This window comes from Ischnura elegans, chromosome 5, assembly GCF_921293095.1.
Source record: "Ischnura elegans chromosome 5, ioIscEleg1.1, whole genome shotgun sequence".
In the NCBI taxonomy this organism is placed as follows: Eukaryota; Metazoa; Arthropoda; class Insecta; order Odonata; family Coenagrionidae; genus Ischnura; species Ischnura elegans.
In genome coordinates this window covers 107,425,515-107,438,917 of record NC_060250.1, presented here as the reverse complement: position 1 = coordinate 107,438,917, position 13,403 = coordinate 107,425,515, and the positions used below count along the sequence as shown (strand labels likewise).

Genomic DNA, 13,403 nt, shown 5'->3' with positions numbered 1-13,403 from the left:
CCGTCCAATTTATGATGCATATTTCAATAAAGGATGCAATCAGTTGATTTGCTACTCTGGTAATTATCACCCAGTTAATCATTTTATCTTCAAAATAAGTCCAACGAAGTCTTACCTAACTCTACTTAGATCGGTGGAGGCCAAACTGTCTCGAGAGTGCAACCTTGGCTGGGCATCCACCGTGGATGATGACGGGCCCTCCAGCCTCTCTCTTTCGGCTGCCAAGGCACGTTCTCTCTGCAATCTTGATGAAGGAAAGAAATGAGTTATTCACTTCCAGGCTACATATTCCAAGGGACAATGAACCATTTGCTTTGGTAACCAAGTTTTTCCTATTCTCTAAGTGGATGTTTTTAGTTTCATGTACAACTTCAAATTTGTATACATTTACATTTTTGTAGTTGATCTACCAATGAATATTTTCATTTTAAGGTCTTCAAATATTTTTCCCCAATAAACAAATGAACCCTCATTCTCTTTTCATCCATGAGGAATATGGCCATTAATAGAAACAGGTAACTGCAAATTCTGTGTTAATCTAAAGAAACACTGACTTTGATATAAATTGCCTTGAATTTTTCTTTTGAAATTAACTTACATATATCATAGCAATTATATAAATGCCCTCTACAAAAATTCTAATTTTCTGTGTCAATCATAATTAGAATTTCATCAAAACTTTGGAAAGCCAAAATCACTTATCCTTTGTCATAAATATGTCAGATGATAGTGGGTAGGCTAAAAAGAAGCATACTAAAGCTAATGATAATGAATATTGTAATTTTAATATTTTAAACTGAAAACTGTGAATTTAGCTCATAAAATGGGAGTTTTTTTTATCTAAGGAGAAACAGCATGATGCAGCATAAAGTAATACGTACATAATCAATATAAATCATGCCACCTTTACAGAGGGCCTTTCATGATGTGAATCGATACTGTTCATTCACAAAAAGATGGCCAATGATGTCACATGAGAGGATAAATAAGTTAAGGAAGGAAAAACTTTGGAGGGGTATCTGCCAGCCATCCAATTAGAATGCCTTTTGCAAGAGAATATATAATATGATTTAAAAACTTGTGTATATTTATTTTAGGATTAGTGTCTTTATTTTTTATTTATGAGAATAATTGAAATCTTTTACCAATCCCATGCAATTAAAGTATCAGAAATCAAAATTATTACAACATAGTTTTGTTTTCTGGAAAATGTGTGAGTGCAAACAAGTCGACAAACAGATTTGATGGGGAAGCATCCTCTCCTACTTTCCCCTGCCTTTTCATCCCAGGAAACCTATGCCCATAGCTCCCCTCTTGGTAAATCCTGCTTGCCCTATTTCCTGAGATGGACTTGGTCCATCTCCACAGTAGGCTACTAATTGTCAGCCAGCTTTTTGTGAATGGACTGTTACATGCTACAAGACACATATTAAATTAAAATGTGCTATTCCATAAAAATCTTAGAGGAAGTGGCTTCACATGTTGTGAAAAATCAAGTCAGAAAAATATGTGATTCTGGATGAGGAAGGAGACTGAAATAACAGACCACCTTTCAATTCACGGTTCATCACCAACAGTGAAACCTTTGGTTGTCAATTGCAACATGCTATATATCTTTTGTTGGGAGCCACAAATTTAGCATATTGATATGAGGACACGATATATAAGCCAGAGGCATGTTATACAAAACAGAGAGGCATGGCATCAAAATATCAATTTATTTGTAAAACTCAAAAGTAGCATTTACTTTGTTCATTCATTTCATCAGAATTTTCTTTTGCAGCTCCCCTCAATTGAACTTCATAGCCATTTCTTTGTCACAGATGCCTGTTAATGTTTCTGACAGTCCAATATATGTAAAAGAAATGCTCCTTCGAGTAGCTTCTTTCACAATCTATGGTCTCATTATTTTTTATTTATTGTTTGCTGCCCAAAATAAAAATTTTAATCAAATTACCAAGCTTAATTATTGATAATATAAAATAGATATTTATAGACTACCTTTTGTGATACTCACTGGATTTCCAGGGCTAACATCCCACAAACTTTGATAGCATTAAAGAGGAAATGTTATCAAAATCAATTTACCACACAATGTAATCTATTTTTAAATAGTATTAAGAATTAGGCTGATACCATTATCAAATCATTGATTCTGGAGCAGAAAGAAACTTGCTACTTAATATTTTCACAAACATAATACAATTACAAGAGCATTTTATAGCATCAAGAAAATCATGTAACAACTTTGTCAAATGAGCATGAAATATAACCCAATGATCTGAATGTCTGATTTAACTTATACAAAGTATATCAATAAAAAAACTGTATTGATGAAAAATAGGAAATTATCGTTGATAATGGAGAAAACAGATTTCTTATTAGGTACTTGTTTCACCCAAGTTCTTCGGCAGCTTTGGTTGGGGAAAAAGAAATTCCTTTGATCACTTGTGGGTTTACTATATTTGATCCATTAAAAAAATAATATATCAATATAGATATCTTAGAAGAAAGGAAATATTGGGAAAACCTTGCAGGTTTTTCAACCAATCAATAATTTTAGAATTGAATTGATTTTATTTCTTTAAAATATAAATAAAACCATGTGATGAATGAATTTTTGACTTCAATACCCAAAGAAAAAGAGCAGATGATTTGAATAATCATGAATGACCATTTCCACACTGGTAATTCTCCTGGAATCCCACTTTTGTTTGCTTGGGGATTCCTCATCTCACCAACCTGGTGATGCATTACGTGTTGCCTGTATACAGGGGAAATATGGCGATACCAACACCTTCAATATACTCTCAAGCAAATATGAGATTCAATGAGTCAGGTTAATATGATGTAAAAAAGATTTGCTAATGAATATTTTGAAGTTGCCGTTTCATCTTGCTGCTCCTGTATGCACTCAACACACCATGCAGGGTGACGTTTTAACAAAGTTGTTCACCCATAACTGAACTTATACGAGTGAAGTTCAAAGTGAAATGATGTGTTACTCTTTGTGCTATAATAAGAAGGGAAATGGTTGCCATCCACACTGCTAATATTGCAGCACTCCAAATGCACGCAAAAAATGACCATTGTACGTGATTTGAGGCTATCTCTTGATTAGCTACAGAGGATGATGGACTATGAAATGCTCTTCTAGTTATTCATTGCAGATATAGAGTCCAGAGTTATGCCTCAGAAATTTGCTAAAAAATATCTAACTTCTAGTTAATTCTGGTAAAATACTGAGTTAAAACCCATTTTACGTACCAAGTGCATAGTTTTTATTTCCCCCAAGTTAATGGGAATGGTAATACAGCCAATATTATTTTTGATAGGGAAACAAGGATTTTGAGTGGAATGATCTTATAATAGTTATATCAAAACAAAAGAATGCATCACAATTTGCAATAATTTGATAGCTTTAATTCAAACTGCAAATGAGAATGGAAGAGAGTAAGTTTAATAGAATTTGATGGTGAAATATTTCAAAGAATCAAATTTTAAAAAGAGTAAATAACCATACCAATCTCATATTACCTTGATTACTTAATTCAACAATGCATATACTCACTTGTTCTTAGATTGGCGCATAAACTGCTGTATTTTTCTTGCTGCTTGATGCTGCCGCCGTTGAGAATATGTCCTTCTGTCAATTAGTAAAACGCAGGATGAATAGTTGAAATGGACTCGGGCATTTATAAGTATCAAAACCTCATGTGTATGCATTAAAAGAATGTAATTTATTAAATACTACAGCATCAATATAAAGCTCTGATTATAATTTAAAGTGCAAAAGGTAAATACAATTGTATTCATGATTAGTAGGAAGAGAGGTTGGAATGCATTAGAATGATGGGTAATCAACGAGAGGAAAGAAGAGAAAGTTTTCTTGGTGCCAAACAAAGCTCATTCTAGCATGCTGATTGAGAAGGTAAAAAACATGCCAAGGAGTGTCGTTAAGGCTAGCAACAATTCTAAGGTACATGACTTACGAGTGTAACAGACTGGATGAGCGGCCAGAAGAAGGTACAAAAAGAGACGGGTAATGGGAAATCATGGGCCACCCAGCATCAGACACACCGTTGGACATCACTTGATTCTCGGGAGCTGCCCAGCTGGGCCTGCACCCGGGTGAAATGCCAGCACTACCTACCGAGGTCCCCCACATCTCCAGTCGAGGCACCCTGTCCACAGCAGCCAGACAACTGCTGCCCCACAACCATGCAGCCATTTATTTATACAGGTCACATTTACAAACAGATGCATGTACAAACACAAAAAAGGCACACACTAAGAGTATGAAGAGAAAAGATACACCAACAGGACAGACAGTTTTGGGATTAACTGGTGCGAGTGACACAGGCCATACCCAACAGGAAAGACACTGACCAAATTTTGCTTGGCACCTCAGACAAACCAGAAAACACCACCACAACTACACCAGAGCAGGAAGGGAGAGATGGATAGTGGATTCAAGGTTATAGTGGCATCTGTTAGGGGCTTGCTTTCAGGATTGAGAGACTTGCATTCTTGAAAATAAAGGTATGCCACATTTGTTATAGCACAGCAGGGGAAGATATAAATTATACTCAAGGGTTTCATGTAGCCTGGGCATAAAATCAACATTTGGTGCTTGGAGGAAGGAAAGCAATCATTCCATTTTATTTAATCGAATTCCAACCATTAGGAACTGAAATGGCTCAGGATGGCACAGCTAACACAGATTATTCTCACAAGAAGCTTAATTACCTAATGCCATAAGTCTAATGTAAAATTTAAAATAGCAACATTAAATACTACATTTTACAATTTTACCAACTAATTAAAAATGATAGCATATATCCACTTCAAAATATTCTCCAAAATTTGTCAATGCAAATTCTGTATTTTATCAACATTACTAAAGGCCAAGGTGTTTAAAACCAATTGTATTATTGTATTATGTTATCAAACAAAATATTATTTCATAGGAAATATTAATAATTTTATATTTTGTTATTAAATAAGCAAAATGATTGCACAGTATAAAAATGAGTTGAGTTAGGATTGAAAAACAACTTCATTATATTTAATGATAAATTTAAAAATGGAATTTCATTTATTTAACACCTAAAAAATATTTAAGAACATTTTTCTCTGTTAATCATAGCACACCCCTGGATTTTCCTCCATTTATCATCAAGCTATTTTTAGCTCCAAACCTTGATCTAAAAATGCTATGTTTAACCCTCATATTCTGTCCCCTGGCTACTTCAATATCTCTCAATTATAAAATGTTCCCTTTTCTTGTCAATGTCTCATCTTCTCAACTATTTGGCTTTTTAATTCTTTACCTATCATCATCATAAATGTAAAGTAAAATAAATCACCTAATATTCAACTATTACATTTGATTCACTCGTACTCATCACTTTAAGAATGAGGGTGCAGCCTGAAAACTTTTGATTCAATATATGCCACCTTGCTCAAATGCAGGGAGTTCCTCTCAGAGCACTATATGTATCAGTAACTGCGGAGTTAGGCCCTGAATGCATCTGCCCCAAAAGTATGCAAAGTGACTGCTGAGTCACTTCTAGTAGTATTCCTTTACGCTTTTGTAGTTTGTAGAGATAAAATAAAACCCATGGTCCACTGATGGAGAATTTTAGGATGACTTAATGTGGCATCATCAAGAATTCAGAGTTTTAATCTGTGGTTTGCACTTATATCGTGGAATTGGTAAAAATCTCTTATTTGTAGTTTGAGATTTTAAAAGTAGCAAAATGACCAAAACCTTTTCAAATAGCAGAAAAAGTCACTAAAGAATCCAAAAACCCTAAATATCGCAACCATTTTACGCTTAAAATCACAAAAATTTGTGTTTGCAAAAATGAAGGCCATAGTTATACATATCTGTTTCTGCAACTTATTTCTTTACATTCTATCCTTTAGTTCTTTTGATACTTTTCTTAGGCCATTCACTAGAATTGGAAAGATTTTTTTTCAATCCAGCAAGCCCTAAAGCTCCAGTGATGGAAACAAAAAGTTCTTTAAAAGTAAAATCGCCCGCTAAAACCATTCTTGGGGAAAAATTTTGGCATGATCTTGTGATAAATGTAAAGATATATAATAACCTACAGTTGAGTAAGCTAAGTCAGCTAAGCTGGAAATTGGCAATTGATATATGTATTGATGTAATTTTGATTATTTTAAGATTTTTTTTGGTCCATTCCAAATGCTTAGGGCATCTCTCAATAAAAATATATTGAACACGTTGAATCCTTATTCACCTAATGTGACTGGAAAAGTATAATATGCAAGATAATTAACACCCAGTCTCTTTAAGAGTAGCCCAAAGCCATTTCCATGGCCTAAACAAGAAACTTGAAGACGCCTTGCAATGCTACACATGCATTGGCTGCTATTGGATGAAGCCATACACAGATTCAGGCAAATTAAAGACACAGAATCTGTAAAGCACCAATGGCATCTATGCATGTCGAGCCAATAAATTAGTATACATATGCTCTTGCAACACTGATGGCAAAAAACAACACCTGCCAACTACCATTCTGACACAATTTAGCTGTGCACTGGGCATTCGGACAACTATACCTTTACAAAAAAACCTTATGCTCAAAATGAATTAAAATAAGGACATCGATAACTTGAATAGCACACCCACTTGAACAACAACAATGCAAGCAAAAGCCCCTGACCGCCATCCAAGGGTGCGGGTACTTTTTTTTCTTTCAAACATGGGTGGGTGTTGGGTCAGGGAAGGAAGAGGAGGATGTGAGGGTCCGTTGGGTAATGGACTTACTTGAGCCCAGCACCCGTGGGAGTACCCTCACGACTCTGTCTGCCCCTCTCCTGCTCCCTGTAATTGCGATAGTAGTTCTGGATGCAAACGGCAGCCTCCTGACTCTTCTTGAAACGCTTATGCTCACAGTAACTGCGGAACTGATTCTGTATTACCATTGCTGCTTTGGTCATCTGCTTGAAGTAAGCATACTGGAAGGAAGAGAAAAGAAAGGAATTTGAAAGAGAGCATTGAGGTAGGTTTCTCAGTTATCTCAGAGACTTCAATGGTGAATTGAGTCCTTATTGAGGTAATCATGCTGTAAATTAAAACCATCATAGTTCATAGTCTGGCAATTCTTCAAATGAAGTGGTAATTGCATTTAGAATATGGCAGAGGATCAGAAACTTTCACTCTCTCAAATTCAGTACTTCACGATTTAAAAAACACGTGGACTGAAATGAAACATAAAACTATGCCGTGGAAAAAAATTTTGAAGGTAAAAATGTGATAAAGGTAATTTGGAAGGAATACAAAGGAAAAAACCCAAAATCAGAGCACAATTAAATAGAAATAAAATGATACATAAATGAGGGGCTACTTCTGTATAGAAGAGACACATAATTTTTGCACACACCTGCTTATATCGACGGTAGTAGTTCTGTATTAAAATTGCAGCAGCACGTTCTTTGTCTTGCTCTTCAAGCTTCTTGCGACCTTTGTAGGAACGATATGCTTTCTGAATTATTTTTGCTGCTTCATACAACTCTCTCTGTTCTCGATCTAAAAATGACAGGGATAAAACAGTGTATTTTAAATTGCTTCTTGAAAGCTCTTATACTTATACTTAATGAATTAAAGAGGCACTTGGTTCTTTTACTGAAAATGAACCCTAAATATACAATTTGTTCTTTCAAATTTAGGAAATTATTTAATATTTACAATGTCAATTATAGCATACATATTCAACACATGAATATTGTAACAGCAGAATCTAAAGTCCACTGAGGGTGAAATCAACTTTTCACCCTTTTCATATGTATAATTAACTTTATCTCAGAATTACACCATTCTATATTTAAATTTGAGTTCCACAAATAATATTCCAGGCTTTAAACAGCCATATTAGTTCTTTCATCAATGGATCAACCTTATAAAAGTATATTTTAAGTTGCATTCCAAGCATGAACTTGCAATCCATGGCAGTATGAGGGCTACCTATATAATTGGAATAATTGTATGAGTACAAATTAAGCACCACTTATGGAAGCTAAAATGGTATATGGAAATAATACCTTTCAAATAATTAATAAATTTATTTTCATTAAAAACAGAGTTAGTCTAGGCTCCAAAGTCAAATGTCCTAATCAAACTCTTGAGATCCATGCTTGGGATGACTGAAAGAGGAGGAGGATTACCAATCAAAACGTGATTCATTTACATAACCACTAACCTGATAGAGTGAGGTTGGAAAAATCTTTTTCGAACATGGAACCTGATGCTTGGAAGAATTCACAGAAGTCTGCGGTTGTGGGCGGAGGTGTAGGAGAATCAAGGGTGAATGAGCATGGGCTTTGTAGACAGCCAGATGATGCTGGAGAGAGACTGGAGCTAGGCGTCCCCACATCATAATACCTATAAAAAAGTTAGAGAGGATTTCATTGAATTCAATTACATTTGACAAAAAATATATGCCCTCTGAAAAAGATATACACAACAAATAGAACATGACTTTCAAGCAGAAGAGATAAATAGGTATTGTTGCCAGATCCAATTTGACCGACTATGAAAGCATGATATAATTTTTGGTTTTTTCCCGGCGAACAATTGCAGTGAAGTTTGCTCGGGTTTCACACCGGGTCAGGTCCTCCATTTCTCCTTCCAACATCCCTGAAGACGATGGGCGAGTTGTTCATCGAAACGTTGGAAGGAGAAATGGAGGACCTGACCCGGTGTGAAACCCGAGAAAACTTCACTGCTATGAAAGCGTGAGTTAGAGGTGAGAATGCATCTTTCCACCCTCCTCACACAGCTGCTGTGGAGCAATATTTACCCCAGGACCCCTCATCTTTTTAAACCCTCCTAAAGAAAATCATTCATTTATTTGAATGACAGGATGATTTTTAAGCAAGAGAGAGCTTATTCTATATGAACTGATATCGTATTACCGTATATGTCTGAACATAGTCCCCCCTTTTTTTCCAAAAATGCCCATGGTAAAAGTAAAGGGGGGGACTATATTCAAACGCATTTTTTTAACTTTTCCCGAAACTGAACCCTCAAAATTAGGGGGGGGGGACTATATTCAGAGGGGGACTATATTCGGAGGAATACAGTATATATATTTATTTCAAGTAAGCTTATCTCAACAATATGACTTGATAATAAGGAATTCCTATCCACAATGACTGCATATAAACATTAGATGAACTAAGCAAGAAATATCTATTACAGTTCTCCTTTTATCATAGCACTTCAAATACTCATTTCTGAAAGTATTCTTTTTACCCATTAAGAGCCATATCGACAAAATAGCTCCAGCAAACTCACTTTATGAGCACTAAATCTAACAAAACAAATCTTGGCAAACATACTTTAACAAATTTTTTATTAGTGACGGAAGACTGGCACAATAGTTGCAAAGGTTATATTTGGAGCTATAAGTCCAATTTTGCTCTGCTAGCAAAAATCTAGCCAAAATTGACTAATTAAGAGATTTTTTGATTTTTTAAAATCAATATATAACTTCAAAGGAAGGAGTTGCTGAGATTCATATTTGAAACAATTCTTACCTGTAATTTTGATCACTGAATTCAAAGTTGAATTCTACAGGTTCAAAAGATGACGATGGTGGTTCATCCATCATTGGTTCTAAGAAAGGCTCAGGAAGTGAGTGACTTGAATGACTACTACTCGCTGATTCTGGTTGGGGACTTGACTCGTGGCTCATCATTTCTTCACTTTCATTCTGCAAATAACATTTGCATCACAAATTGAAAACCTTGCATTGCAGTTAAAAACCACTGTTGTTAGCAGCATTCACCTACACTATAATCATGATGCTCTAAATCAACAAAATATGTTGTATTATTTATGTTATTATTTTGCATTATTTATTATTTATATTATGTATATTATATAAATATGTCTTCAGCATGTGAAGGGCAGCAACCCTCTGGGCTACCACTATATTAATTGTACTAATACATAATTCACGTATATTGGGGTGAGCTCAAGACTTAACAAAACCGCCTTCCATTGCACAACTAACAATAATGTAAGGTGAATAGAAACATAATTCTTTAGGCATTTAATCAAATTTAACAATTATTCATTATGAAGAAATTGTTAGCAGCATTCACCTACATTATAATCATGATGCTCTAAATCAACAAAATATGTTGTATTATGTGCCCCAGTTGATAATTCGGTGAGTTTTGCAGGTTAGGCGTCAGTCAACTCTCTGCATAACTCACAATATCTGTAGGTAAATTTATTTTATTTCTTCTTTACAATCTGTGTCAGATCCTTTATGAAACGCTTTAATGGTGACGTAGTAGGAACCTTTTTTTTTTAGATGAAAGGAGGCAATCATATTCACTTTTTTAAGAACTCCAGATATGAACCTCCTAATCATGCTCAACTAAAATCAAATACATTTTTTTAATCAGAAAAGCGAAAAAAATCATGTAGCTGGAGGGTTACATCACTTAAATGTGAGTGCATTATCGTCTCATTTAGTGATGTTCAAAATTTATTACTATTATTTTAACACGTTGCGTACCGGGGCATTTAAATTCCTAGGAACGCCGATTCTGGGTGGAGGTGTTGAGATTGGAAATATGTGCCTATTAGGGCGTAATGTTTTTGGTTTGAACATGGTTAAAAAGCTAATGTTTAGAATGTAACTTTACCCAATCAAACGCTATGATGCATCAATTCATTATGAATAACGAACAACAACTGAAAACGTACTAACGAATACATATTGTGCGCTTTAAAATTGTTTAGGTTGACGTGCCTAAATGACGAGAATCTTTGTCATCCGTCCGGAACGTTCGGGAAAAAAATGACGAGAATTCTCGCCATCCGCACGCAACGTGTTAACACAAGGATTATCACTAGCCTCTCATTATTTTGAACATTAGGATAAATTTCCAAGTTTGAAGAAATTCAGCATGAATATCTTGGTGCTACATATGTATTCTGCATGAGAAAATGATATCATTAAATCCTCCATGTTGATGCATATGTCCATGTGAAAAAAGTAAATTTAATAGAAATAGACCTCTAGCAGAATTCTTGAACTTCTGTTCTCCTTTTACTGTGTCAGGACAGAATGATAAATGAAATGTAAAGGCATGGTTCTCAAACAAGGAATATTTCAAATGGATTTGCACACAAAAGAATTTAAAGATTGTAGTAAATATACATGAATGATTGAAATAATTAGCTACAAGTTGATGTTCTATTTAATCAAATTGAGCAAATAAATAATAGATTGTACATATGTATATGACGATGAATCCTCTAATTGATTTACCTTTATTCTCTCAGGTATAGCTGCAATAATTTGTTCAGCTAAGGCCAAAACTCTAACATCCTGCTCCCCTGAGGAAAAAAAGAAATTTTATGTCAAGAAAAAGTAATTGATTAGGAAAAAAGGACGAAAACTGAATATCTAATGCACTACTCACTCTTAAAATAGGAACTGAAACGTAATTGGTATATAACTTATTAAGTTATAAGGGATAAAGAATACTGTCAAATTATATAAGTACTTATAGTGCTAAATGTAGGCTATTAATACATGGGATTGATAATTATTTTTAATTTATGGTAACAAAAAGATGTAGAAATGCTTAGTTACTACTGGCTGAGGCCTTTGCCATTGTAATATGTAGTATACATTGGTACAGGCCTTGGTAATGACAGCTAAATTAAAACTGGTGATGGTTACAAATTGAATGAAAAATACAACAATTAATGATGCAAAATAAAAGGCATGTAACTCTAAAGGAATGCGAGGTATTGTAGAAACATTGCATATTGTTGATTAGTAAAATTTTCCATGTAAGATTCAATACAAAAGTGTCACTTCAACACTCACAGCTATATTCCAACAAATTGAGTATTAATAAAGATTCAAGCAAGATAATTAGTCGGCCAGCAGCTTCTGGAATGAATTGGATCTCTTCCTCGGAAAATTTTACAGATTCACTAATTAATATGGACACAGATAAAAGATACAGGCTTCAAATTCATGAACTGATGTGTAGGGGAAACAAAACAAGCTAGAAAGTCTGCAACTTGGATCCATACAATTTAATGACTGAGTACTAAGTGCCACATGTGATGTCTTTCACAAGGAAAACTAATAAAAAACATTTATTACAAAATCTTTCATCCATGCCATCAGAAGTAATACTCTAAAACACTCAAATTATTGACGATTCATTTCTTTTTGTCATGCAAATTTATTTTTATTAAAGAGGTAAAACATGAACTTTAACATTACTAATTTAAAATATGGTTAACATTTTGCACTAAAAAACTTAAGGATGCACCAACACCATAGTGTTCAATCAAAAATCAAGCTACAATTAAAAACCGACAATGAAGAATTCCATAATGTGCTTGAAATATTTTTGCCATCATAACATACACATATTTGGAGATTGTTATGGTTTCCAAGTCTACCATAAACTTTAAAGACTAACATGTGTTAACTAAAATGTGTCTGTAGCCAAAACTAGCACAATAAAACCCAAATTTATTGCCTGAATATATTTTTGCTACGGTTGATAAATCAAGAAGTTTTGATTTTTCTATGCCTAATACAAACCTTGGTCATGTAGTCCTTTCGACAATGCACCAAAATTATAAATGAGAATTTGAAAAAAGTAGAAGTGCAAAAATGAGGTAAACTTCTTAGATGAAATTTGAATAACAATAAAATATCTTCAAGCATCCTATATTTGAATCTACCCAAATCTAAGAAGAGACCATAATCCTTTGTTTATGATTACTCAGGAATATAAATACATAATGATATTTTAGTGGTGAAGATAAGAATCATCAAAAGCTAATCCCACAAAATGAATTCATAGAAGTGCTATTTATACATTTAGCATGCTATGAATCTGAATTGTAGACATATACATGTGACATTAAGGCCAAGAGATATATGGTTTCAAAAGTAATTTCTTTGCAATTATTTTATTATACAGATATTACCTAAACAATGAGTTCAATGATAAAGCTAATATCAAACTTCAAGGTAATCAATGATAATTATTTTTCTCTTCCCAGAAATGTTTGTCATTGGTCTTGCAGTGAGTTAGAAGAAACTATTTTTAAGGTATAAATCCTCTTTTTCTTGGGAATGATGCATACACGAGCTTTGAAATAATAATGGCTTCTAGAGAAAATAATTTAACCCTCTTAAAAGTACCAAAAGATGGTCTTAGTGAGCATTCATAATATCTTTCAACTTCTATCCAAAATTTTATGCATGGCTTTGCCTCCCTAAGCCCTATAACCCGCACAGAAAAAAAATTGCCCACTATTTAACCTGGAAACTTCCCCCTTTTATGAAATCAAAAAAATTAAATTTTGAATT

The 13,403-nt window shown here is 34.1% G+C and overlaps 1 protein-coding gene across 1 annotated transcript in view; it reads right to left on the bottom strand.

Moving 5' to 3' along the window:
* Positions 1-13,403, bottom strand: part of LOC124159760 (calmodulin-binding transcription activator 1) — a 1,175,022-nt gene that overhangs the window by 5,834 nt on the left and 1,155,785 nt on the right. Inside the window, exons 20-27 of the mRNA XM_046535673.1 lie at positions 11,325-11,392; positions 9,574-9,749; positions 8,235-8,416; positions 7,419-7,564; positions 6,803-6,993; positions 3,993-4,208; positions 3,572-3,646; positions 116-244 (exon numbers count right to left, since the gene is read on the bottom strand). Coding sequence (XP_046391629.1) covers positions 116-244; positions 3,572-3,646; positions 3,993-4,208; positions 6,803-6,993; positions 7,419-7,564; positions 8,235-8,416; positions 9,574-9,749; positions 11,325-11,392 — 1,183 coding nt within the window. The remainder of the gene's footprint in view (positions 1-115; positions 245-3,571; positions 3,647-3,992; positions 4,209-6,802; positions 6,994-7,418; positions 7,565-8,234; positions 8,417-9,573; positions 9,750-11,324; positions 11,393-13,403) is intronic.